At 40.3% G+C, this 26,560-nt stretch overlaps 2 protein-coding genes across 3 annotated transcripts in view; both read left to right on the top strand.

Moving 5' to 3' along the window:
- Nucleotides 1-6,743, top strand: part of gpsm1b (G protein signaling modulator 1b) — a 38,168-nt gene extending 31,425 nt beyond the window's left edge. Inside the window, exons 12-14 of one of the 2 annotated variants that reach the window (XM_050053294.1) lie at nt 3,538-3,697; nt 3,799-4,004; nt 4,693-6,743. In XM_050053294.1, coding sequence (XP_049909251.1) covers nt 3,538-3,697; nt 3,799-4,004; nt 4,693-4,893 — 567 coding nt within the window. In that variant the 3' untranslated portion in view covers nt 4,894-6,743. Of the gene's footprint in view, nt 1-3,534; nt 3,698-3,798; nt 4,005-4,692 lie in introns of both variants that reach the window. The other variant, XM_050053293.1, reaches the window with a different exon arrangement.
- Nucleotides 6,744-7,484: 741 nt separating this feature from the next.
- Nucleotides 7,485-17,209, top strand: ak1 (adenylate kinase 1). Its single transcript, XM_050053306.1, has 7 exons — nt 7,485-7,592; nt 13,617-13,654; nt 14,249-14,284; nt 14,386-14,549; nt 14,799-14,915; nt 15,007-15,198; nt 17,126-17,209. Exons 2-7 carry the CDS (start codon nt 13,648-13,650, stop codon nt 17,189-17,191), a joined length of 582 nt encoding a protein of 193 aa, XP_049909263.1. The 5' UTR covers nt 7,485-7,592; nt 13,617-13,647; the 3' UTR covers nt 17,192-17,209.
- Nucleotides 17,210-26,560: the final 9,351 nt, after the last annotated feature.

Here is a 26,560-nt window from a genome sequence, read left to right as displayed (position 1 = left end):
GCGGCTTGAATAACAACATGGTGCAGAGGATACCAGAGGTTAATAACTTTCTTTTCCTTTAGATATCTGACTTGCAGTTGTGTATGTATTTGCAGTGTGTGTGTCTTTACTGTGTGTGAAGATATTTAACTTTGAGGGGAGTTGATGCATTAGAAATTGAAAAACTTTATAATAAATAGTAAAAGCTATGTTTTGTCTGAAGCATAGTTTAATTTTCTAATACAAAAGTTGCAATAGAAGAAACAATTCCAAGAATAGGGCTGAGTGAAATCAGGTGTTTGCTGACGCTGACCTACTTCACATCTTGCTGTAAGGCAAAGTGATTTCAACAGCATCCACTAGTTGGTGTTAAAGATGTCAAAGTTATTGTGGCTGGGTGGTACATTATAACTGTTGTTATTGTGAAGGTTATTGGGAGTGCTTTGTTAAAGCGGGGGAGGGAAGTGCAGTCCAGAGGCTTTTGTAATGGAAACACTGTCAGACTGTTGTCGATTTGTGATGCTTACTTTCACCTTGTCTCCCATTAACCTGCTCGTGGATATTTTGTTGATGTGGAGGCATCACAAAAAGCTTTTACAGGTGGTGATTGTTGTTGATTTTGACTAAAGTGTGTAATGTCTTATCAAGTATGAGTAGTTAAATGAGTCCTAAACCTTTTTTAGTTTAGTCAATTAACATTTGGCTCAGTTTAATGTTTAAAAAGATGCAGGATTTATTACAAAACTGTATACCACTGTATTTATATCTCACTGTGAACTGACCTGCACAGTGTAGTATAATTTTTTCTTAATGCCCACTTTAAGTCTTGGATAATGAACTTTATTTGGATTGTATGAAGTTGATTAGTTATTAAAGGAATACTCCACCCACCAAATGACCATTTGTATATCAGTTCCTTACCCCATGTACGTTGAATCCTTAACAAAAAAAACATTGTTTTGGGATTCTTTGTTTACCGGAGACATGCAAAAGAAACAGAGAAAATGCAAGATGAATTAAAGTAATAGGGGTCCACCTTTAACAACAGCAAATCTACATTAAAACATCTGTTTACAAACTCACACACAACTCCATTATCCATTTGTATGCTCAGTACTTCTTAAACAGACAGCCATTTCCATCAGGAAACTGAACTGGAAGTGAAACTTATCTACGCCGTCCTCAAACCCAGACTCCATTGACAAAAACAGTAATTTTACCTTGCTGAACACGGGAGCTGCTGGTCTCTCTTTAATTGACTAAACTAACCCTTTAAAACAAGTTTGGTGGGTGTTTGTAAAGTGATGTTCTGATATTGTTTTGCTGTTTTTAGACATAGTCGCCTGTGATATGAGTTTATCAAGAAATATTTCGTTTTTTCAATTCTTCGTTCACTAGAGGTATACGTAACATGGGGTTAGTTATTTGTATCCAAATTGTCATTTTGTGTTTGACGAATTCCTTTAATGCTCTAACAAAAATGTATTTTAGCAATTTTAGCATAGGTAGCAATATGTAAATAGTTGAAACATAATTTTATAGATTTATAGATATAAGATTTTATAGGTTTTTTTTTTTTTTACCCTCTGGAGTCTACGGACGCGCTGGTGCGTCCAAATCCCATGATCGATTTAAGATGACGTAGCAGCAAGACGTAGCCTCGCTGAGTCTCTGTTTCAACTTGTGTCAAAAGTGCGAACTTCAAACTATATACCACTTTGAAATTGTGTTGATAGGCCAAGTAAAACCAGCAGAAAGTGCTTGCAAGCAAAAGAAAACACCCCCTTTCCTATTGGTGGTGCTTTTTGGGTGATTTTAGGTCCAGCATGTTAGTACAGTATGTCAAAATGAAAAAATAACTGTAGTCACACAGGTGAGGTTGTGCTGAAAAAAATGACACCAAACAAGGCAGGAAAACAGTTTTTAAGGTGAAATTTAAAGGTACAATCAAAAGTAGTCAAAAAAGGTCAATTATGCCCTTGACCACAAAGAGGTAAAGTTTCGGCCACAACCTATATTATAGAGATTTGAAACCCTTGCTTTGAGATGCATGGTAGAAAAATGCAAAAACAAAAAAAAAAATTTCTTGGTTTAGAAGCTTAAGCAACAAAGGGTAATCAGGAACCTGTTCCAAGAGGTGTTTTAATTATTTATCTGGTTAGGCTTAAAGGTTAGTAAAACTACAAGAACAAATAAAAGAACAGGTCTCTTTGCTTTTCATGCTCCAGTTTTGAGTTTGCTTTTGTTTGACCCTGCAGGTTGATCCAGATATCTTAGTACTGCTTCTTAGAACAGACCCCAGGCATAGAAGTAGAGCCCTTGAACTTGGGAGGATGATAGAAGAATTCAGCCTATTGTAAAACTTTTACTTTATTTTGCTTAAAAATACAGATGAAATATGTTTTTTTTGATATATTGTTTTCACTTCATCTGATAATTTAAATTAGTGTGTTGACAGGTTTACATGTTCGCAGATAATATATATTATAAAAGCATATAGCTGCTGTCCTGTAGATTGAGATTTCTCATTCAGTATCCTAACATCACAGTCTGATTGCCAGAATATTTCAGCAGTGTTGGTCAAACATAATAAATTCCACATCTGCTTTGCTGGCTCAGAGTATCTGTAGCAAAAACATTTTTCATGCATGTGTTATCCACTTCAGTTGCAAAGTTTAAACACAACAGTTAGACTGTGACACTGGGTGAAAGAGGGTCATTCAGTGTGATGTGAGAGAGCACCTCTGGGTTTCATCTCAAAGCAAACAAAGGAAATAGCACTTTCAGAGGCCGACTAGCTGTGAGGATGTAACACATAAATGGCATTGAGTCTGTCAGTGATTGAATTATTGATTGGCTGATCATTGACTCGGGCTATATGCTAATTTCCGGCACTGAAACCAAGGACAGTGTTTCAACCCCACTGCTCATGTGTGAAACTTTAAACAAATGAGAACTTTTTAGCATGACTTACTGTAACTTTTGCCGCATTAAGTCAAGAAACTAAAACAATGATACAGCTTTTATAAAGACACTGTTAATATACTATCACCTGCTCTATGGCCTACGGCGGCTACAGCTATATCTTCAGATTATTCCATCTACTTTTACATGTTACCACTGTGTGGGCCATTATACTTAAATACAAATGGGTTGTTTATTTTTACACATTTCATGATGTACCACCTTCAGTATCTAGGCCAAGGGAGTCTAACCAGGAAGGCCGTCCCATGTGATTTAATCAGATTATTTTTCTCTATCACAAGCTGGCCACCTTGAAAATCCCCCCTGACACTCACAATGGCATTGTGCTAAATGATTTTATCATGTTTCGTTGTTTGCTTATTTAGATCCCCATTAGCTTTGGCATCGCAGCAGCTATTCCTGCTGGGGTCCACACAGTTTGCATGGTGACAATACAGAAATACACATTCACACCTACTGTAAATGAAACAAATATTTGACACAATTGCCCATAAAACCCTTTGATCTAGGAGTGGTTCTACACAATCAGGTATTCCAGTAAAAACACTGTGAACCCCTTCTCTTTCTCAGAAGCTGGGCCGTGACCCCTCCGATGAAGACTGCTTCTTTGACCTCCTCAGCAAGTTCCAGAGCAGCCGCATGGATGACCAGCGCTGCCATCTTGATGAGCCACAGAACGGAGACAACGGAGAAGGTGCTGCGAACTCCGTGTCATCCCTGAATGAGATGATAGGTTGGTTTACAACCGCCTTCACATGCCTGTTAAGTTCTTTATTGACTTTATTGAGGACACATTAACTCCTTTTTTAATAACTGGACGACTTCTTCTCTTAGATCCTGCAATCACCACCTCCCCCCAGACCGAGGAGCTGTTCGATTTGATTGCTAGCTCCCAGAGCCGCCGCCTCGATGACCAGCGGGTTAATGTCGGTAACCTTCCAGGACTGAGGATTACCCATAACAATCTGGGACACCTGGTGGGTGAGGGAGATCATCAGGAACCCAGCGATGACTTCTTCAACATGCTTATTAAGTGCCAGGTAAGGCCACAGTTCACTTACGAAAAGAAGTGGAGGGTTTAATCCTTTTAGATTCTTAATTATTGGTCTTATAGACGGTGGCGATAGCTGCACAAGGAGTAGAAGAAGTTGCCCAGATAAATCTGTTAAGGGAATACCTAACCCCCCCCCCCCCCTTCTATTGTGTTATGTTGAGGATATGTCAGGAAGTGTTTGTCTTGCATTCCTCCATGGCGAACAAAGAATCCAAAAATTAAGAAAATTCTTGATGAATTGAAGTAAAAAGAAAAAAACTAAAACAAAACATCTGTTAAGAAACTCTGACACAACTCATTCTGTAAAATCCAAGTCTTATTCATCCAAACATATGCTAGGTGCTTCCCAAACAGTCAGCCCTTTCTGATGGGGAACTAAAGTCAAAGTGAAACTTATCTATGCTCTCTTCAAAGCCAGACTGCACTGACAAAAATGGTAATGTTACTGATACTATTCTTTCCCAGACCTTGAACTCAAACCATTGTGTTGCCCCGCCCAAAATATATAATTTGATAATTGAATTAATATTGTAAACATGCAGGAGACTAGTCGACTAATGGCTATAAATGATGACTATTGATCGACTAGGAAAATTCTTAGTGCCTTTAAACCACATTGTGTCACATTTGCCTCTAAATATATCCACTGAATTTATCAATCTTTCTGACTGTAGTCCTCTAGGATTGATGATCAGCGGTGCTCCCCACCAGAAGCCGGCCCACACGCCCCCACAGTGCCTGATGAAGACTTCTTCAGTCTAATCCAGAGGGTGCAGGCCAAGCGTATGGACGAGCAGCGCGTCCACCTGCCCTCAGACGACCAGGACGACCCTCCGTCCCCCGACCCAGAGCCGCCTGGTGGTTTTTCCAGCTAGGACTCGGTGAATAACGCTGCACAAGTTTTTGTCAAAGAAAATAAAAAAAAAGAAGAAATGAAAGAGGGATGAGCCAACATTTAAAGGCAGCACTGAAGGGTGAACTAACAAGATTTTTAATAACAAGACAACTTCAATGTGCAATAGGTGGTGCCCTGTCAAATGTTGCTCGGTGTATTATGTTCTAAATATTTGTTAATGTAACGGGAAAACAAGCAGAATTTAAGCTCAGAAAGTACGTTTTGGGGTAACAGGAAGCAAACATGAAGTATGGACTCAATCTAATGCCTTAATCAGCATTTTATTTTTCAGACTCAAGATTGTATTCCCTGGTGTCAGATGTGTTCTGTAGGAACACACAATGGGCAATGGCCAATTAGAGCTACAGCACGAGTCGTAGGAATCACAAAGATTTAATGATGGGAACAGAGTTGATGAAAACATGAGAACAATGACAGATTTGCACTGAATCAAAAAGACGTAAATGATAATGTTTATACCAACAGGCTTTATCAAACAAGTTCAACATTTGACAAATGTACAAATTCAGTTGTACCTTATCATTCAATCTTTGTGCTTCCCCCTTCTCATAGAAAACTGGTGTTATTTGTGCAGTAACAGTATTAGGACTCATCATCCAGTGTTAAAAAAAAAAAACAGCTCTAGTCAGTCGAAACTCTCCACTGATTGATAACCATGCTTCATTTTTCCTGACTTCAACAAAGTAATACGATTCATTTAAAACAACAGACTGAGTGAAATAGGATTTACCACATAAATGTTATTTATGTGCATTTCTGCATTTCTAAAAATGCATCTCTTCACACAGTATGCAGTAACCATGGTTACTGCGCAAACGATACGAAATAGCTGCTTCTTTTAGAGATTCAAGACTAGCGTTGTGTGATAATTCAAGCTCCAATTTACTGTTCTGCTTAGCTTTTGAAAGTAATGCTATCTGCTGCCCATACTGTTCTCAACATCTGATAACAGACTACTGCTTACTGCCATTTTTATTATTACTTAACATAGAAATAGAGACGGATGAGATGGATGTGACATTTTGAGGATAATAATATCATGAACAATATTGAAGTCACTAATTTGAGGTTGTGCTGCAGATGTGCTGCCTCCCTGTGGTCAAACCCTTGTATTACCTCTGTGAAATACAGTGTAATCCAGTGGGGATAAAAGGTATTCCCTACTCCTGAATATTTTTAGGACAATGTAATAATAAGAATAATATTGTGATACAGTACAAGTATGACGATTTTGTGAACTTTCAGCAGCAAGTTTTGCCAATTTGTACCATAAATGGGGAGATTTTTGCTAATCATTTCATAAAGGTTTCAGTTACATGTACATTTCTATCCATGCGTTGCAGCGAAAGTTCCAAAATCAGCAAGAGAGGTACAAACTGCAACAAGGAAATTGTAATCAGCTAAGATTTTGAAACCTTTTCTTGTACAGATTATCTGTATAATGGTACTTATATAAAATAATTGACCTAACCTACGGGCTCGCTTTGTATTCAAAAGTAGTGCATACCTCATTTTTGTACCTCAAAGCTCATGAACCTTCGAGAAGCTGAACCGGGATGGATCATTTAGCAAGTTCATAGTGGCTACGTTTGATTCATCTATCTTTGATAAACAACACATTTGGGAGCTAAAGTTAATATTTTCTTCTTTTTCTCAGTTTTTTTTGTGAATTAACATTTTTAGAAAGTACCTGGTATGCTTCTATTTGTCTTTGCCATAATTTGTACATATAAATATATTTTGTATTTATGTTCCATTTGAGGACATGAATATGTCCCCTCATGCTTTTAATAAAATGTTTCAGATGTTTATTTGGGATCTATTTTTATTTAGTTTTGGCGTTAAAAAAAAAAAGAAGTTTGCACACATTAATCTTAGAAAGCTACATGAGTAGCACTGACCTCTACAGCACAGGAATAGCTTCACATTCAGTGCCCTGGAAAACTAGTCCCAGACCCACTGAGAACACAATCAATGATTGGATTTCCTAAGCTTTTATCTTTGCAGGAGCAAAGTACAAAGGGCTGATCAAACTTGTTGGTTAACTCCCAGTTTGGCTGCATCACTATGATTCAATGGTAATGCAAATAACTGATTAAAACACAAAGATACATGTTGACAAATGTGACTTATTACTTTTTATCCTGATGATGCAGTCCTTTAGATTGGGTCATGAACCAAATGCATGCTTCTAATATCGAATTTAGCACATTTTCTTTCACAATAAATTGTTTAATTCCAGTTTTATTACTGTCAATAATGACAAACCCTGCACTATTATAATTATGACACTGACACACATGCTAATATTTGTCATATAATAAGCATGGCCCAAAATTTTAAGTTCAAAAGAAACTCACAGTGGTGCATTCTGCCACAGCCCTCCCCTCCTCTCCCTCTGCCTCTAATTTCACCCCTGCCTCCTCCTGTCCATCATTCCTCCTCTCCCTCCCTCCCTCCTTTTCCTTCTCTGTGCTTCCTCCCTCTTACCCAGAATGCAGCGCAGCCTGAGCAGGCTCAGCTGAGCTATAAAAAGGCATAGCAAGGGGGAGGGAGGGCTGCCGTGCAGTAGGAACTGTGCAGACACACACACACACGGGGATCCAGGGACGGCAGCCCCTTGCACTGGGATCTAGAGCCACAGCGCGAAAAAGAGAGGTCAGTACAGAGGACAAAGGCTCCATAGAGGAAGCATGAAATGACAGGGAGTGGGTCTAACTTTGTCGGAGGGGAGTGACGGATACAGAGATGTCAGAGAGAAAGAGTGTGGGCAGGCAAGAGTAGGCTGGGCTGTTTGTTGGGATGGAGAGAGAATAACAGGGGCTGTAATGGTGAGCTGTCATCTGGTTTCTGGAGACACTGGTCAGTCACACTGTGTAAAATGGTTGACATTGTGAGGAGATCAGACGTTTCTGCATAGTGCAGAGGCATGTAGTTCTTGTGTGACATTGACAGTGATGGCACTCACTGAATGACATAATTGTTTTGCTAAAAAATAATCAAAATCAGCCATCAGTGATTACATCCTGCCTTCACTCTGATAACACGTAAACATTTCCCTTCATCTACACCCATTTAAGGCCATATTCATACAGGCTGCTGGAGCCTTTTAAGTCCACTGCCATGCTTTCAGCCCCAGTGATGGTCATTAACAGCTGAGTAGTGGCTGAGTGCTATTGATTCTTTTGAGTAGGTTACACACATTAAAGTGAAACAAAGCTTGCAATTTGGAACACAAACACGTCCACGACAGCCTCAGCTCACACAGAAATGATCTCGCTCCATCCTTTCACAAACATCATGGAATATCTCACACTGCACTGACGTCAAAGGGTCCCCTGTTTCCCTTAAAGGGACAGTACGCTCAATTAATTTGCAGCGTGCCTTAGTGACCAGCGGTACACAGAGAGAATGCACTCATAGATTATGTGCTCAGCACTTTGTTTTCACTCCTGTTGCTTATGAGCAGAGGCGGAGCGACTGGCTTTGAGGGACCAGCCCCAAATGTTTTCTCAAAATGAATCTTTTAGGCTCTTAATATTACTTCAGCCTTGTGTCATTCAGATAATCACATGTTCCATGTTGTTCATCCTACTGCTATAGGCTGAATCATAATGTTCGTTGAGGTTATAAAAAACCCCTGTGTCATGTACATTAAAATCAGATGCTGCTTCAATTACTTAATTTAAAGCTACTTAAAAAACCTACCTTAAAAGTTCACTGTCAGTGCAAGTGTATACTGTATTTAGAATATTCTCACCACTTAAACTTGCTGTTAGACAGCTTTTCTTAACCAGTAACTGAAGCCATTATCTTAAAGCCACCAGACTTCACTGACACAAGCAGTCATTTGCATAACGTGACTTTGCAGAACAGGAGTTGCTGGTCTACCACTGCTTCAGTTGGTTAGTGTGTAGGGTAAAGCAGAGAAAATATTTCAAATATACAGCACACGTACACTGATATTGATATCTATTCGGTGGCTAAAATACAGGAGTACATATCTCAGTGTCTGTGACAATAGATTTGGTTTATCAAAGACGCTAGCAAAGTACCACAGTCGATAAAATAACCACAGCAGAAACGTCAGATAGGTCGTACCACCATGTTTAAATATATATATTAAAGCATTACAGTTACGGGTGAAAATAACAACAGAAATAAACAAGTTTGCCGATATACCATAACTCCACAACTGAAATCAATTGCCAGTTGTTACCTGGAAGTGATTGTTGCTACAACGTCACAATGATTCAGTGTATTCCCTAAAGAAATCTAATATAACGTTCTACTGTTGGTCTAATATTCAGGGTATTGAGGACTACATTCAGGGGCGTTTGTAGTGGGGGGAAAAGTGAGGCTGATTATCCCGGGCCCCAATTGGAGGGAGTCCTCAAAAAAATCGGATAAAAAGTTTGGTTTAGTCTCCTTTTTTTTTTTTTTTTTCTAAGTATTTAGTGCAATAACTAAATTAAAATAAGCTGAATAAATTGGTTGAAAGACTGAAGTTTTTATTAAATCATAGTGGAGACTGTCTGAGACCCCTCTCACCCCATAAAAGTGCAAAATGGTTTAGTCCACCCCTGCACTAGAATTTGTCTCTAAATGCAGCTAGAGCTAAGTGAGTCACTGCCTATGGTGCTGGAGCACCAACGTACACTGTCACGTCTTTCCTCAAAAAAAGGGAAACTGAGGTTAAAGAAAAATGAAAGGAAAGAAAGAAAGAAAAAGAAACGAAAGCAAACTGACTGAGAAAAACAATTCAAAGGGTGCATGAAAGAGACATGGATCAAGAGAGGAAGAGCAAGGGGCCCACATAGACTGCTTATGCATAGGGCCCAAAATTTGGTGCCATGCTCCTGACCACATTAACAGCACAGATTATTATGGTATGGATTTAAATGCAGCAGATTTGTCAGCTAAAACAATCATTCAGTGAACTGTAGTCCAGCATTGTACAACAAAGAAGGGTTTCAAGGTTAGTATTGCTGTCAGTGTCAAATTCCTACCCTAAAAATAGTAGCATCACTCCATTTTTGCCTCTTTTTGAGGTAGTGGGAGCGGAAATTAGTCCCCAACACAGTGCCGGACCGAGTACATTTGGCACCCCAGACAAGCTTCCCAAATTTTGTCTTCCTCTAGTCTTTGTACTGCGCCCTGGATGGCTTTGCCTTTAATTTCCTAACCCTAACCCTAACCCTACTACAGTGCTCCACATACACCCAACTCTACCATTTTCCTTATGTATGCTTTTATTGAATGGGTGGGGGATTGTGGCACCACCCCTCTGGGTGTTGTCCCAGGCCTATGTCACCCATATACCTCAACATTTGTTGTGTTATCTTAATTTCTTTGGAAAAATAGCTGCTGTCAATGGGACGAAAACTTGTTGGAGGGAGCATGCCCCTGGACCCCCCAGGTTTGGCCTGAGCCCCAGATGTTTACAACGTCTGGTTCCGGCCCTGCCTCTGCGTGCAGTCAGTGAAAGCTTCACCCCCATGTGCTTTTTGAGAATGGCTGACACGCTATCCCTTAACAGCTGAGTCTTTTTTTAGCAGGGTAAAAAACAGTAATAAGACATGAGGGTGGGATGGGTGACAGAAACTGGAGTGGGGGTTGTGTGATTCCAGTATCGCTAAATTTCAGTTCAAGGGTAGAATTACAAAAGTCACATGTTCAAAGTGTCTGCATCTATTAGGTTACATCTTGCATTAACAGCGCACTTAGTTGCATGGTGTTACATTATTCATGCATGTTAAGGGGAACAAAATGGATCCTAGCCTACAGCACATTCAAGGGCCTTTGTCTACATAATGACAAAAGTTCTGCTCAAACATCTTGCCACATCTATCTCCAACACTGATACAGCCTGTGTTGGGTAATGTATTAGCAAAATCACACTGCAGTGAAGCCATGCAATGTTTCACTGACTAGTAGGTGCCTGTTCCACAATTCCACACAGTATTAAGTGCTTTACCCACACACCAAGAACCATGTAATGCTGTTTGCACCATATTAGAGCCAGAACACCTCTGCATGCCAAAGAAGCAGGGGACCCAGAAGATGGTACCATAATAGGCCAGAGAGGGATTCCCAAACAGGCTCTGTGCTGACTCAGATGCCGGCCTCCGGGTGACATTTACACCGACCACAGGGTTAATGGCGGCTGACATAAAACTGGACACCTGAGAAGCAGCACCACCGGGGCTGAGGAGTGGTGCATGTGAGAATCAGAGAACAAGCTGGTAGCATTCGGAGCTTTGGTGTATCCTCTGCTAAAATATAGCTCAATGGTGAACCAGGAAACACATGTCAGCTCCAGAAATATAAAGATATTTCATTTGCCATTATACAGTTAAACTATATTTTTTCCTTTGCTGCAGTTTCGCTACAATGAAGCAGCTCATATCACCTTTCTAGTGCCCCACATTTCGTAAAGCTTATTATCAATCCGGCGCTATAGTGGCGGTTTTGTTTGAGTAGCAGGCATGTGGCAGTGAGCAAACAGCCACATTGTCTCAAGGTCAAATTCAAGTCTTGTTAAATCTAATCTAATAACCCCCCAGGTATGCAGGGTGTTGGATTACCCACCCAGAGAATAAGTCTTATATTCTACAACTATACTCAAGATGTTTCATACCCTACTGATGATTTTTGTGTGCGGTATGTTCTTTTCTGTCCTGGTGACCATGCCAAGATACTTAAATCCAAGCTTGGGCCTCACCACGTAACCTAAGAAATCAGACCTTTGCTCCTTGTCATAAATCTGTTTTCACTAAACTGGCAGCTTCTCAGGTTTCTTGATGAACATAGTGTGCACATGTCTGTGACCTAAGTAACCCGTTGACATACTGAATGGAAAGATGAATATCACTGTGATGTAATCCGCATTCTACACGTTTACAGGTGGCTTTCTGATTCCACATTCAATCCAAACAGTGGGAAGGAGCTGTATTTAAAATACATGCAAAACCGAGAGCTGAATTTCAGTCGAGGCACCTTTACATTTGGCCCATCGAGAACTTCTATGCAGATGCCGAACGAGATGGTTATTTTGGCCTACGCTGCACCTGTTGAGCCAGTTCTTTCAAACACACTTGTTTTCAACCCCAGGCACATGACACAGGCAAGCAGCTACTTGAAGATATCTATTTACACATGCCAGCCCCAGTGACTGCCCCGGCCTCCTTCCTCATTCTTGTGTCCATAAGTCGGCTATAACAGAAGTCAAAACAGGAAACGACTGTTGTCTTCTTCAGATATGTTCAGTGCTCTTTCACGCTGAATTTATAAGCATTTCCTGCCACAATTAAAAGTTGAGGTTGCAACATTTTATCAGACATGAGACACGCTGTAAAGCTACTTAGCACTGTCATGCTATCTGGAAGTTAAGTGCGACCACATCGCAGAGTGTCTGTTAATAAAGACTTACTGCTCCAATTACTCATACTTGGATGCAAATGTGAACACTGACAATAACATTACCAGCAATATTAATACTATAACCAGCTCCTTCTACAGATCATCATCTACATCAATACTGCACTAATTCTCTTAATGGATAACACACTTAGATGCTTTTATTTATTTGGAGAGTCAGAAGTTAAAGGAGCAGTGTGTAGGATTAAGTGCCATCTAGCGTTGAGGATTGCAACCGGCTGAAACTTCATCTGTGTGCCAAGCGTGAACTCCCAGTTAGGATTCCTACAGTGTTCATCATTGGGAAGGTTTTTCCTGGGAAATTATCTGCAGGGTCTCTTCCTCTCCAAAACAAATGGACTAGGGGTCTAATTTATAAAATAATGCATAGGATCCAGACTGAAAATGTATGTACGGACAAAAGCCAAAAATAGTGTGCGCCAAAAAATATTCGACAGTTTCTACAATCAGGCTTCCATCTCACCATCTGCAACGCTAATTTCCCGTCTCCACAATATTCGTAAGCATGGGTCAAAGTTTCTCCCATCAAGTCTGTTTTTATACATCACAACCTTGTGTGAAGTGGCGAGACCCCAGGTGATTTGAACCGTTAAAAACACTAAATAAAGCAGCTTCACTTTAAAAGTAAATGTTTTTCAGATGCTGTTTGGCTGTGAACTATGGTGTCCTAGGTGAAAACGCAAAAATCCTAAGGGTCCTATCTAGAGCCAGTGTTTCGTTTGACCGTCCTTTGCTGCTGTATAAAGGTGGCAGTGCCTCATGGTGATCTCCATGGAGAGGGAACGGCTCCCTATGACTCATTCTACAGTAACAAAAACACAATTTTTTATTTTCAGGGGACTATACACTTAAGAAAACATACTTTTTATATTATATTCCATTACTGCAAAATATATCCCCATAAATCCTACACACTGGACCTTTAATATCTGATTAAATAAAAACATGGTCAACAAAGTTTCACTTGCCTTTTCTGACTGTGACAGTGACCCCAAACTTTTCAAGAAATACAGAAGGTTAGTTTACCATCCAATAATCCGATAATAGACTCCCTGAAGAAAGCTGCCTAGGTCCAGACCTTAGAATCAGCCCTCTCCACCAGGCTGGCTGGTTTGTCTGGCATTTTGTGTGAGTTAAAAGTGTCAAGCAAAAGCGTAACCTACACAAATTCCCTTAGACTGTCTGTGTTTGTCGAAATATATGTTATTTACTTCTATTTCTGTGTCCTTTTCTGTCTTTTAGTTGAAGGAAAACCCTCATCTAACGCAACACAATGGCAGGTAAATAATATATCATGTAAGAGAGTGATTGATGATGGTTGATGATGTGTGGAGCTACAATGAGTCAGAGGCAGACTTGTGGTGTTTTCTTACACTCTACTGCCCTCTCCTGGGTGTTTTTGAGAATACAGTGGAGGGCTTGCATTTACATTTGAAGACCCTGCACTCACATGATTGTTATGAGGTTACATTTAAATACTGTAACCACAACACTGTATGATAGTGCAATTATTTGATGATATAGCTGCACACATTATTATATCCTGTAGTTCCCCAGTTATACCTGGCTAAATAACATTCTCTGGGGACAACAGTTGCCACAGCAACACTGTTTGAGTTATACCACAAACCTACAGCAAAGCAAGCACATTCAAAACAGGCTCGTGGACCAGGCGACACTGTGACCTGCAACTCCAAAATGGGAAATGTGTGTATTGCCGATTCCACTGAAGGCCTTACCTCTACCTTTGAATGTCGAGATGGTTTGTTCCAAAATTATTTTTACTAGTGATTTATTGTTGTTTAGATCAGAAGTAAAGTTGTTAAGTATGTTATGTATGGACTCATAACCTTTTTTATACATGCTCATTTCAGACAAAATTAAAGATGCTAAGATCATCTTTGTTGTTGGTGAGTACAATTACTGGAAATATTGTCTTATTTTGCAACACAACACATTTAAACAGCTTTCTCCCTTGTGCTAAACCATTGCTCTTTGTGTTCTTTTCCAGGTGGGCCTGGCTCCGGAAAGGGCACCCAGTGTGAGAAGATAGTCGCAAAGTATGGCTACACCCACCTGTCCTCTGGGGATCTGCTCCGTGCTGAGGTGGCTTCTGGCTCTGAGAGGGGCAAGCAGCTCCAGGCCATCATGCAGAAGGGAGAGCTTGTGCCCCTGGTAAGAGGGTCGATACAGTTTTCGAGAGGTGTTGATTCAGTTTGGAGGAGGTAGCTTTTGGTGCTCTTGAACCGCGTTGCGTTACACAGAGAGGTGTTTCTGTTATTTAGCCTGCTCTCACTGATATTAGCAGGGAGGACAAAATAATAAAGACCTGTCAGTATAATAAATTGTCAACGGGGTGTATTTTCTGTCAGAAGTGCCATGTCATTGTGAAGGTTGATCGTAATGTCTTGGGTGTACTTTCAGGACACAGTCTTAGACATGATTAAGGATGCCATGATCGCCAAGGCTGATGTCTCCAAGGGCTACCTTATTGATGGCTACCCCCGTGAGGTGAAGCAGGGCGAGGAGTTCGAGAAGAAGGTAGGAGGGGGCACGAGGTGTTGATCTATAACTCATCCCAGCATATTAATGAAAAAAAAAAAACCTTAAATGAGCAAATCTTTGATCCCAGATCGGCAAACCCTGCATGTTGCTGTACGTTGATGCCAAAGGAGACACCATGGTCAAGAGGCTTATGAAGCGCGGTGAGACCAGCGGCCGTTCTGATGACAACGAGGAGACCATCAAGAAGCGCCTGGACTTGTATTACAAAGCAACTGAGCCAGTCATCGCCTTTTATGAGGGCCGTGGCATTGTCAGGAAGGTGCGTATGAATGCTCTGACAGTAAACATTTTAAAGGAGCAGTGTGTGGGATTTAGCGGCATCTAGTGGTGAGGACTACAGATTGCAACCAACTGAAACTTCTCCCATGTGCCAAGTGTGAACTCCTGGTGAGGATTCCTTTAGTGTTCATTTTTTTGGGAGTTTTTTAGCAGCCAAATTATCTATAGAGATCTCTTCCTCTCCAAAAGAAACAGACCAGAGGCCTGTACTATGAAGCAGGATTTGGGGTTAGTGACGTAACTAAGCTGGTTCACTTTTTACCAGGATTAAATCACCATGGTAACTTATGCTGAACAGCTAACCTTCTCCGGAGCAGGTTAACTTCAGAGTATCGAATTACAGCCTGTCAACATCCCAACCTCTGTCCAATTGGATCACTGAAGAAAAAAGTATCCCGACATGGACAAAGGTCTGGAGTGACATTTTCATTGTTCCAGTTTTCTATTCCCACTCTGGATTTAAAACAGAGCCTCTACAAACAGAGGGATCGTTTACAACACTAAACACATTATGATGATTTTTACCTGCATTTTAATTTATGCAAAGTTTACTTCATCCCCAGAGTGACAGCTGACAGTGTGGCTGTTTTATTCTTGGATTCTATCGCTACAGCTCAAATTAATGAGACACCTGTGTGATGAAAACAGATTATATTATATTACAAGAAAAAATCCTCTCACTATTAATTGGCTCCTGTTGTTGTTAATGCAGCACTTCAGTCAGAAGGACCTTGTGGTACCGGGCTACTTTTCCACTCTTAACTTCAGCAGCAGAAACAGTCTGGCATCACTTTAAAGTGTTTTATGTGACATACTCCAAGCGATTTCTTCATTTTCAAACTAAATAGTAAAAATACTCACTTTGTCTTATTTCATATGCAATAATACCTAAACCTTTATTAAGCCATGGCCAACTTTTAATATTGGAAATCATTTCTAGTCTTTCTAGACAACATTACACTCTGATGAATATGACTTTTTGCTGTCCCATTAATAGAACAGTTTCATAGGCTACTTCATTCATGGTTCTGTTGATGCTGCTTGTGATTAACAACCCCGCCTCTTTCAAGTGTGGCAGGAGAGGAAAACCCTGAGTTGACTGAGCTAGTTGGTAACCAGTTCCATGATAGCGGTTATCCAGACAGCCAATGCTTGGGTCAGTGAGAGACAGATAATGAAAATATATCAAGAGTATGGTGAATTGGCTTCTTGGTGCAGGCCTTAGGTGATTAAAACCAGTAAAAACCCATAATTAAGCAGTGTCTTGTGTCTTCTTGGCACTACAGTGGCCAATGCAAAACCCCCAAAACCCAAATGGCCCTATCTAGAGCAAGTGCAAGGTTTGTCTGTTCTGGGCTACGGTAGGATCAGTGAAACATGGCAGACTCCGTCAGTGATGACCCGGTCCCTATATAGATAAACACATCCAAAGTACTGAAAACACCATGATTCTTATTGTCAGGTGATTACCGTAAAACTTCAATTAATAGCTCAGGCTATTATTTGCTTAAATCACTGAATTCAATGGGCTTATATTTGTGACTTATGACATACCAATTCTGACTCATTCATTTGATCTAGAGCTACGACAGTCAAGGATTATGTCACCCGGCGTACCGACACAACCCCATCCTGTTGAAACAATACTAACAACTTGGATTCATTTTTATGACAAACCCTTTGATTCTTTTGATCTGAGGACCCTTATGGACTAAAGGAATATAAATAACTTACAGGGTACAGGGCATTTAATTGGTATAGGCTTTTAATTTAAGTTTTTTGGTATACACAAAAAAACACTTAATATATTCCATTTAGCCAATATATCCCGCTAAATCCTTCACACTGAACCTTTGAATAAACTGTGAATTGTGTGTAAAATCTAACATATATTCTACATATCCTAGGTCGACTCTGAGCTGGCAGTGGATGAGGTCTTCTCCCAAGTCTCCAAGGCTATTGATGCACTGTAGTAAAACAACATAACTAGATGAGCTGTGTCTGGTTGTTGTTGTTTTATTTATTTTTTTAATTTTATTTTATCAGTCTCAATTTCATAAGGACATAACATGAACAGCAACAGAAATAATCCCCTTCCCACTCATCTTGGTTTAAAAAAAAAAAGAAGGCCATTAAGGATCAAAGATGCCTTAACTCTACTCCTACTCCAGCAATAGGAATCTATAAGTTTAAGCTCACACACAACAGTGAAAATGCTTAAAAGTAGCATCTGGAAATCAGTTTCTTTATGTAAGTCTTGCTTCCATTCTGTGCTGAACATGTATGTGGATGCAACCAAGTGGCATCTCAAAAGGTGCTGTACGCAGGAGGTGTCAACGTTACCGTCTCCTAACCTTTAAGGCACCACTCTGGGGACAAACATGCACTTTACATAATGTTTTTGTTCCTCGCTTTAACCCTGCCATACAGAGTCCGGAGTCTATGAGAAAATTATAGGGTCCTTTATAATTGTGCCACCGAACAACAGCAGAGATCACCCACTGTGTGCAAACTGCCGAAACTCTGTCTCCATGTAAATACACAGACCTTTTAAAATTTCTCAGCCACCATGGACTTCATACATTATTTTATATTAATCCATTTACAACTATATTTAAAGCACAGAAACGGTTTACTTTTTTCATGAAGATGAACACATGTAACAGGTGTCTATAAAGTGATATATTAAAAAAAGTAAGAAAATTAAAGTATATGGGAAAAATGAATTAGTTTATGAGCTGTGACTGTGTTTGAATATTTAAAAAATGCCAGTGCAACATGCAGTCCTTTATAACTACTTTTTGATGGATTGATTTTGGAAGTAATCCTGGACAAACATGTACACACACGCACTAACAAGGGACTTTGACAATGCATCATGGTTGAAAAAGGAAACGCTTCGCTATCCAGACATCATGGTCAAGGTGCAGGAGCATGTAGACACAACAGGATACAGGACATGCTGCCACGGCCGCACTTCACCACTGTTATTATAACTTTTCCTTTGAGCCCATGATGATCAACAGGTCTTCCTTTACCTCTCACCTTCCTCACACTTGCATACACACATCCAGCTGGCCGAGCAAACACTGCAACAGGTATCCGGACTACCCTCCAAGGAGAGCTCTGATCATGAGCGCACTGTGGGGGATGAGGAAGAGGAAAACGGCTTCTAAAGGGGGACAGGATGTGTCTATCGGAAAGTCAATCAAGAAAAGGCGTCTGTGAGCACTTTCATAAAGCCATCGAGGATGCTGCTTGAATGCTAGGAATGCTGCTCTTACCTAATAAAGGTGCAAAACAAAGGGGAAGAAAGGAGGTGGCAGTGTTATTTATCACGTACGGCAGAGAGAAAGAAAGAGACACATGTCTGTAAACGTGGGGGAGAGAGGAGATTATGAGCCGATGTCTCGCTGTATGCGTGGACTCATCTACAGTCCTGCAGTTTAGGGATCACAACTGAAGTTAACCTAGAACAAATTAAGTTTGAAGACGACTAGTTGAACTGCCAAGCACAAAACAATTGAGCAAGTGACAATTTACCTAAAGGGAAACTTATGTATTTTTAAGTTGGACACTATTTTCCCATGTTTTTGTGCCCAAGTGACCACTTGAGACAGTTTTTGAGACTGGCCCAGTATTGAGCGAGAACCCTGCAGCCAGCAGCTGCGAAATGGGCTGCAATGTAATCCTTTGGGGCAACTGTGCACCATCAACATACGTCCACTAAAAGTACTTGTTTTTGAGGCTGACAAGCTTAGATTATTATTACAAGTGTCTGACAACATTATAGAAAGCTTTCTTTTGATGTGGTCTGTTTGTTATTTTGTCTGACTTAGGGTGCTTTCAGACCTAGTGTTCGCTTGCTTTGGTCTGAATTAGGGACTAATTTTGTTACAAAGTTGCATCATTGCCTAGAGTTGGTTTGCGTTCTCACGGCAGTATTTACAAGCGGACCAGATCAAATGCCTTACATGAGAAAGCAAAGACCAGCTCTTCAAGAAGGTCTCCGTCTGGTTGTTTTGGTGCACACTCGAGTGCGATTGCTGTATTCACACCTGCCCAAATGAACCACACTCAGGGGGGAAACAAACTTGAGTTCAATTGAACCGAACCAAGCAGGGCAAGTGTGAAAGCACCCTGAGTCTTGCTCAAGGAGAAGTCTAGTTCTGGAGACGGTTGCGCTGTTGCAGGAAGACAATAATAACAGACCAGATCAAGCAAATAAGTTAAGGAAAAATGTTTTATTATTCTGTAGGGATCCTTTCTGTAATGTTGTCCCACACTTAAAATAACAATAAGACTCTGTCAGTGGCAAAAACATACACACTTTGGTGATGTGATATCACCCCTAGTGCTTATTGCAGCCGATTTCAGGTTTGCTGGTGGCAGCGTTTTACTGGACCAATTTCAAAAATTGTTCCTTTTAGTCACCGAGACACAAAACATTGGAAAATAGGGTCCAAGTTGAAAAATACCCAAGTTTCTCTTCAGAGGTCATATGTGTAGGACAGGGACACTTAAGTGGGCGCCACTTTTGTCAAATGACAGGTGGCCAGGGGTCAGTCGCAAAAGCCTCGCACAAGTCAGTTGTACAGAGGAGCATTTCTAGTATTTGAGCACATTTGGGGCCTAGCTGGGACCTCTGTTGTGGGGTTCAACCCTCCTCTGGCACCCTGTCACTTGCCAGATTTTGCCCAAGGGCTTCTTATTATGTATCACTGGTGTAGGAGTTGAACATTTTTATATGAAGTTCTCATCTTTTTGTAAAAGCATTTTGCTTTTAATCAATAAGACAGTATTGACATGAAATGAGAGAGAGAGAGGGGATGACTGGCAGCAGGGGGCCATGGGCTGGAACTGAACGCTGCGGCAGGGACAAAGCCTTATTACACAGGGTGTCTGCTCTATCAGGTGAGCTGCTGTGCATCCTGTGAAGTTCTCATTTTAAATCATCTATGCTGCATGATCACATCAAAATAAAGTAGCATTGCAAAGACCCAGCAGTAAGGGAATGGCAAGCTATATTCACTTTTCAGCTTTTTTAAAAGGAATAAGATAGAACCCATACCGAAAAACAGCCCACATTCAGTAAACATTTATTTATTTGTCATATAGGTATCAATAGAATAATATGTTTTTCACCTGTACCTGCAGAACTAATGGTTAAATCTTTGAAACAGGCCTAAAGTCCATAGAAATTGGCTGTTAAGCAAATCGCAAATGTAACCTTCTCTGTAAGGCTTCGGCCAAGGCAGATAAGAACCTAAAAATAGTGTGCACGCTATATAATTGTGTGCACTTACTGTAGCTGCAGAGTCTGACATAATTACAAGGACAGTAATGTGCAATCAGCCGTGAATATCACATACCAGTTTGGTATCACCTACTTTAAAAAAGGGTCATTTTTTTAGTTAGCTTGACATTAATAAAGTAAATCAGATGGAAAATGTTCCAGGGTACATGGCAGCACAAAAAAAATTAAACCATGTCAGAGACATATAGTATGCATGCATGTATAGCCCATGCATGCATACATGATACTTCTGTTTCTGCTGTGCCAAAGTAAAAAGAACTAGTAGCCCAGAAACAATCCCTTTCCAGACTGTTAAAGACAATTCCATGCAGCACTGTGGCTCCAATGTCAAATTAACCAGGATCACCCACTTAAGTGAATCCTAATTGCACTTTGTTACATGCAAGTTAAAGATATGCAAGTTGAGATATGCTTTTGCAAATGGAATGTTTCTATAATGAAAGCCCTGTCAATTAAACGCCTTCTGGGATTGTAAATGCACATTAATGACTCTGTAAGGCTGACAGGCCTCTGTTCATCTCGTATCAGTCTCGGATATTACTGCTGCAAGTGAATGCGTCAGATCCCCCCCTTGGAGGACGATAAGGAAACGAGTCAGCTGGCGCATACACTTTATTCTCTCTCTCTCCCCTCTGCTGTAGACTGCGGAGGGCTGGCTGGCTGGCTGGCACCACAGAGACCCAGTGGCACCTAGCGGGAACCAGCGTCAACCTGTGATGAAAGACGATGGCCGATTGTTTCCTGTTATTGAAACACTACTCATGGGCGGGGGTGGAGAGCTGGGGGTTGGCTCCAATAAAAAGGAAAGCCATTGAAGGAGAGTGCTACTGTAGAAGTGTCCTTTGGCCAGCCTCGGATGTGATAAAGTACCCTAAATGAATGCCAACTGTGACATACGCCTCAGCAGCTAAATCCAAGTCATGTCGACTACCAGAGGATTGCAATAATTTAAGTAACACAGTGTACAAGTAGAGTCAGATTGGCTCGACTTAGTGTTGTATCCCATATGTGTTTCTTTGTCAAAGCTGCCTGAAGGAATGAGGTCAAAGCAAGTTCACAAAGTCAATAAGCAGAATATAAACTAGTCTCCAAAAAACTGGGCTCTGTGTATAACTGTTGTTAAGGCATGGGATTTTAGCACTTTCACATGTCAAGTGGTCCAATTAGCCATGAAGTACTTGTGAACTGCAATCATAGAATAACTAGACTAGGCCTTTAGAGTGTCTGCAGTTCAAGTGCACATTAAAGGGACATCCAAAAATCAAAAATACATACTTTTACTCATACCTGTAGTGCTATTTATCAGTCTAGATTGTTTTGGTGTGAGCTGCAGAGTGTTGGAGATATCAGCTGTAGAGATATCTGCCTTCTCTCAAATATAATGGAACTAAATGGCACTCAGCTTGTGGTGCTCAAAGTGCCAAAAAATACATTTGAAAAACTCAACAGCAATGTCTCTTTCCAGAAATCATGACCTGGTTACTCAAGACAATCCACAGTTGTGAGCAGTTTCATGTAGGAACTATTTTCTTCCAACCAAACTACACCCGCCAATTGTGTCACCACATAGAAGGAGGCATGCATCTACTGCTAGCTCACCTAGCACCACCGAGCTAGCTAACGTTACAGCTCAGCTGAGGGTGCCACCATTAATGTGCATCTACCCATGGAGCTTCCTCTCCATGGGTAGATGCATGCTTCCCTCTGCACAGTGATATGGTTGTATATGTAAACATTAATGGTGTCTTATTCAGCTGAGCTGTAAAGTTAGCTAGCTCAGTTGTGATAGGTGCGCTAGCGGTTGATGCGCACCTCCTTCTGCATGGTGATAAGGTTGGCGGGTGTAGTCTGGTAGGAAGAAAATAGTTCCTTCATGAAACTGCTCACTGCTCACTGTGCATTATCTTGCATAACTGGGTCAAGTCTTCTGGAAAGAGACATTGTTGTTGAGTTTTTCAAATGCTTTTTTGGTGCTTTTTAGCACCACAAGCTGGGTGCCATCTAGTTCTATTATATTTGAGAGAAGGCAGACATCTCTATGGCTGATACCTCCAACACTCGTTACCTAACACCAAAATAATCTAGAGAGATAATTAGCACTACAGGTAGGAGGAAAGATATGTATTTTTTTTTATTTTGGAGTGAACTCTGCCTTTAAGCTCAATTTAAAGCAGGAAACAGATTAATTATTAATTTGATGATGCCACTCGAGTTTACATCAGAGCCATGACACTAGTTGTGAAGATCATCACTTAACTTCACTGATGTGACCTCATCCCTACCCATCATATTTTGACACTCAAGCAGAAGTCATGGGGCAGCCTTTTGCACTGTATCTTGACACAGGGGGTCAGCGGTTATAGGTTTGGTCAACAAAACCACTTGATTAGTGTTGGGAAAACATCGTGGTTGACATTAGTCTTGTTAGTCAAGTCACGTGACACACGACTTAACAACTTGTGGCAAAATAACTCAATGTTGACATGTAGTTTTAGTTTCACATGAGACAAGAACACCCGTCTCGTAAGTCAAAGTCCTGTACTTTTTGGACCCATCCACCATTGCAGACTTTCTTGCTCCTTACATCAATTGCTCTAACTATCTAATAGTGACGTGGATGGGTTTACATTGAAGTTAACTGAAACCTGTAGCATCTCATACACACGCTAAAGGGGGCATTGCACATCAGTATGTGATATACCACTGACCAAGCAGCGTTTCTTGACACCCTGGGACTGAGACCAGGCTGACTGCACGTTCAAGATTTATATTTACCGTATTTGTGATCTGCACTAAATCTGTCACAAGCAGTTTTTGTTTTGTCCTTCAACTGCACTTCCTGAATCACAAATTTCATACAATGGAAACGAGATGTGCCTCACTTCAAACACTCCTTTCAACTTTTTCTCCCCTTCACATATCAGGATTAGGAACAAATTTAACTGCAAATAGCTTGACTGTCTTGTCTCACAGAAGACAGAATGGTAGGGGATAGAGATAGAGCTTATTTCTGCTCTCCTGCTGTGTACCAGTGTTACTGTTACTAAATACGACACATGACACATACGGAGCCGACACAGAGAGAGGGAAACAGACGGAGATCGATAGAGCTGCTGTTTGTGAAATTTTGTTTGCTACAGCAGTTTTGTAATTATTTGAAATGCTTTTGTAGCATTGTTGAAGTCTCGTCCATATGCCTGTTTTCTTCTTTTCTGCCGCTCCTGCCAATAGACTTTGTTGAGGAGAGTTGATTTGACGGGATGATGACTCCTCTGAGTCTATTCAGTACAGAAAGGATGTTGTGTCTACTCTTTGTTCCAGTCTATTTTTCCCTCACAAAGTGCTAGTTGTGCAGCAGCCAAAGATGAATGCTGTTTCTGCAAGAGAAGCCTTTGCTTCTTCCTCATTTTCATGTTCCATAAGGATAAACTAATTTAGCAAAATACTGGGAAAACATATATTCTACTGTCTAAATCTCCCAGCAATCCCAGTGAGAGGTGGTTAGGCATATGTACGGTTCACAACAGACATAACTAGTAACATTTCATGAGCTCAAAGCAAACAGTCCAATCTCTATATTGATTGTATGTGGCTTTGACTTTTCAGTGGTAGGCCCACACACACACACACACACACACACACACACACAGGTGATTTCACTTTGGGTTGATTATACCTTCTCTGAGGACAACGTGAGCATGAGCCTGCGCTGCAGTCCTCTTTAACTCCAGATCATCAAATATTTTCTGAGTTTTTGGATCCTTTTTTCACCACGGAGGCGTGCAAGAAACACGGGTGAGTAACTGATAAAAAAAAAAGAAAGTCTGCTGTTAAAAGTCCAATTGTGCATGCTGGCTTACTGAGTTTGTTTATATCGATCTCTTTTTACATGTGTTTTCAGTTTGCACATAAAAAGAGTTTTTACACTTGGCTGAAGTGCAAAAGTTTGTGTCGATAAAATCAAAATGCGACATCCTAGGACACTTGAATTTAAAAAAAAATAGAAAATAGAAACTTACTGGGACACTTGGAAAAAAAGAATAAATAGAGAAATAATAATAATATTTATTTATAAAGTGCTTTTCAAAACAGAGTTACAAAGTGCTTTACCTGTTAATAATTAAAACAGACAAGACATGAAAACAACAGCTTTTAAAAGAATTGATAAAACACTTTAGTGTATAAAGACTGAGGAAATAAAAGGCAGTTTAACTTTACTTAAAATTCAAGAAAAATCAGGAAAGGCTCTCCAGTAAAAGTATGTTTTAAGAAGGGACTTGAAAGACATCACTGACTCGGCCGACCTGATTTCTTCGGGCAGACTGTTCCAGAGCCTTGGGCCCTGACAGCAAATGCTCTGTCCCCTTTCAGCTGGGCCTCTGGAGCAGACAAAAGACCTCTGCCTGAGGACCTCAAAGTATGTCCTAGCGTATACGGCACTAAGAGGTTGGAGCTATAGCCAGGAGAGAAACCATGAAGAGCCTTAAAAGTAATCAGTAAAATCTTAAAGTATATTCTTAAACATACAGGGAGCCAGTGTTTAAGCCTGGCAGCTAAATAGAACGCCTTTTTTATTATTATTATTATTATTATTATTATTATTATTATTATTATTATGAGTCAAAATGTCTGCTGTAAAAATTGATTTCCTGCTCACTCTCCTATTGCAATTGTCAAACTTACACCTTTTATCATTTGTTGGAAATGTGTCTGAAATTACTCCCTTGTTCACTCTTTCACTGCTCCCAACATCATAGACAACTAATAGTTTATTCTATAGTTAGGAAAAAATGGACTCTTCAGACACTTGCTGTGCCTCCCAATACCCATACTACCATACTATATAATATGCAGGAAAAATATTTAGTATATCCCAGTACATAGGTCAAATGCAGTATGCCAAAAATACCAGGATGTTCTACTACATCTGGTCTGATCTTGCAGTATGCAAGCCAGCATGCTTTTCTGGCTGTTCCGACCCACAATCCTCTGTGCAGCGGACGATATGTGACATTGACTGAGCTGCAAACAGATGACAGCTTGACTGGCAGCTATTTAACAGCTGTCAGAAGTCGCAATGACAGATGACAGCGCATTCAAGTAACTAATGACCAGACAAATAATAATAGGAATATTAATTGTTTAAGTGAACAAAATAATCATAAATAAACAACAGGACATAACAATAAAAATAATGACAGAGAAGTGCAGATGTAATTTCACTGTTGCAAATACAATATGGTAGAATCTACAATTTATGCAGTTATAACTTAAAAGTTAAACTACATACATTGCTAAGTAACAACAGCAGATCTCTCTGGGTTGATCTCTGCCGCTAGTGAACTCGGTAAGTGGCATTTTATCTCCACGGTGACGGATATCAAAGGAAGAGGGTCAAAGTTCGGGGCGTAATGTTACGAGAATGTAGTACGTCCCAATTGTGTGCATACTTTTCAAGGGCAGTTGCAGTACCTACTAAAAGTATAAAGAAATTGATTTGGAACATGCCCGAGATTATTTTTTCTTCTTCTTCTTCTTTTGTTTTTAATGGCAATTAGCATCCAAAATATTGCATTTCCACCATCTACTGGATTTAACCTGCATTCTCCACTCACTACATAAAACAATGATAACACCTTTCTACCCATTCTTACTGCTATATTAGATAAATTATTTTCTAGGTGTTTGAGAGAGCCTAAAAGCTTTTTTCAAGTGCTGCTGCTCAACCTCTCTGGAAACTTCCACAACACCCAGAAATCTCTTGCTGCACTTATAATTATGTCAATGTCCTCAGATTCCCTTTCTGCTCCAACAGTACAGTTAATTACTATTGCCAAAAAGGCCAAAAACTTCACCTGATCCTTTCAAAAAACACAATTCCTCGTGCTTCCTGTCTGATTTGTCTCCTTCCTGTCTCACACCATACCTTGTCTTACCTACTTCCTCACGCTTATGTCTTTTATTAGATCTAGCCCTGATTATTTCTGTCTCCCTTACTCTCTTTAGACAGTTAGCGTCCCATGCT

This window comes from Epinephelus moara, chromosome 9, assembly GCF_006386435.1.
Source record: "Epinephelus moara isolate mb chromosome 9, YSFRI_EMoa_1.0, whole genome shotgun sequence".
Taxonomy (NCBI): Eukaryota; Metazoa; Chordata; class Actinopteri; order Perciformes; family Serranidae; genus Epinephelus; species Epinephelus moara.
This window is presented reverse-complemented; position numbering and strand designations above follow the sequence as displayed.

What these genes read in the sequence shown, in the direction of transcription:
- ak1 (XM_050053306.1), top strand. An exon ending in AGGGAGAGCTTGTGCCCCTG is followed by an intron (nt 14,550 to 14,798) that starts GTAAGAGGGTCG and finishes GTGTACTTTCAG; the next exon opens with GACACAGTCTTAGACATGAT. An exon ending in GCGAGGAGTTCGAGAAGAAG is followed by an intron (nt 14,916 to 15,006) that starts GTAGGAGGGGGC and finishes CTTTGATCCCAG; the next exon opens with ATCGGCAAACCCTGCATGTT.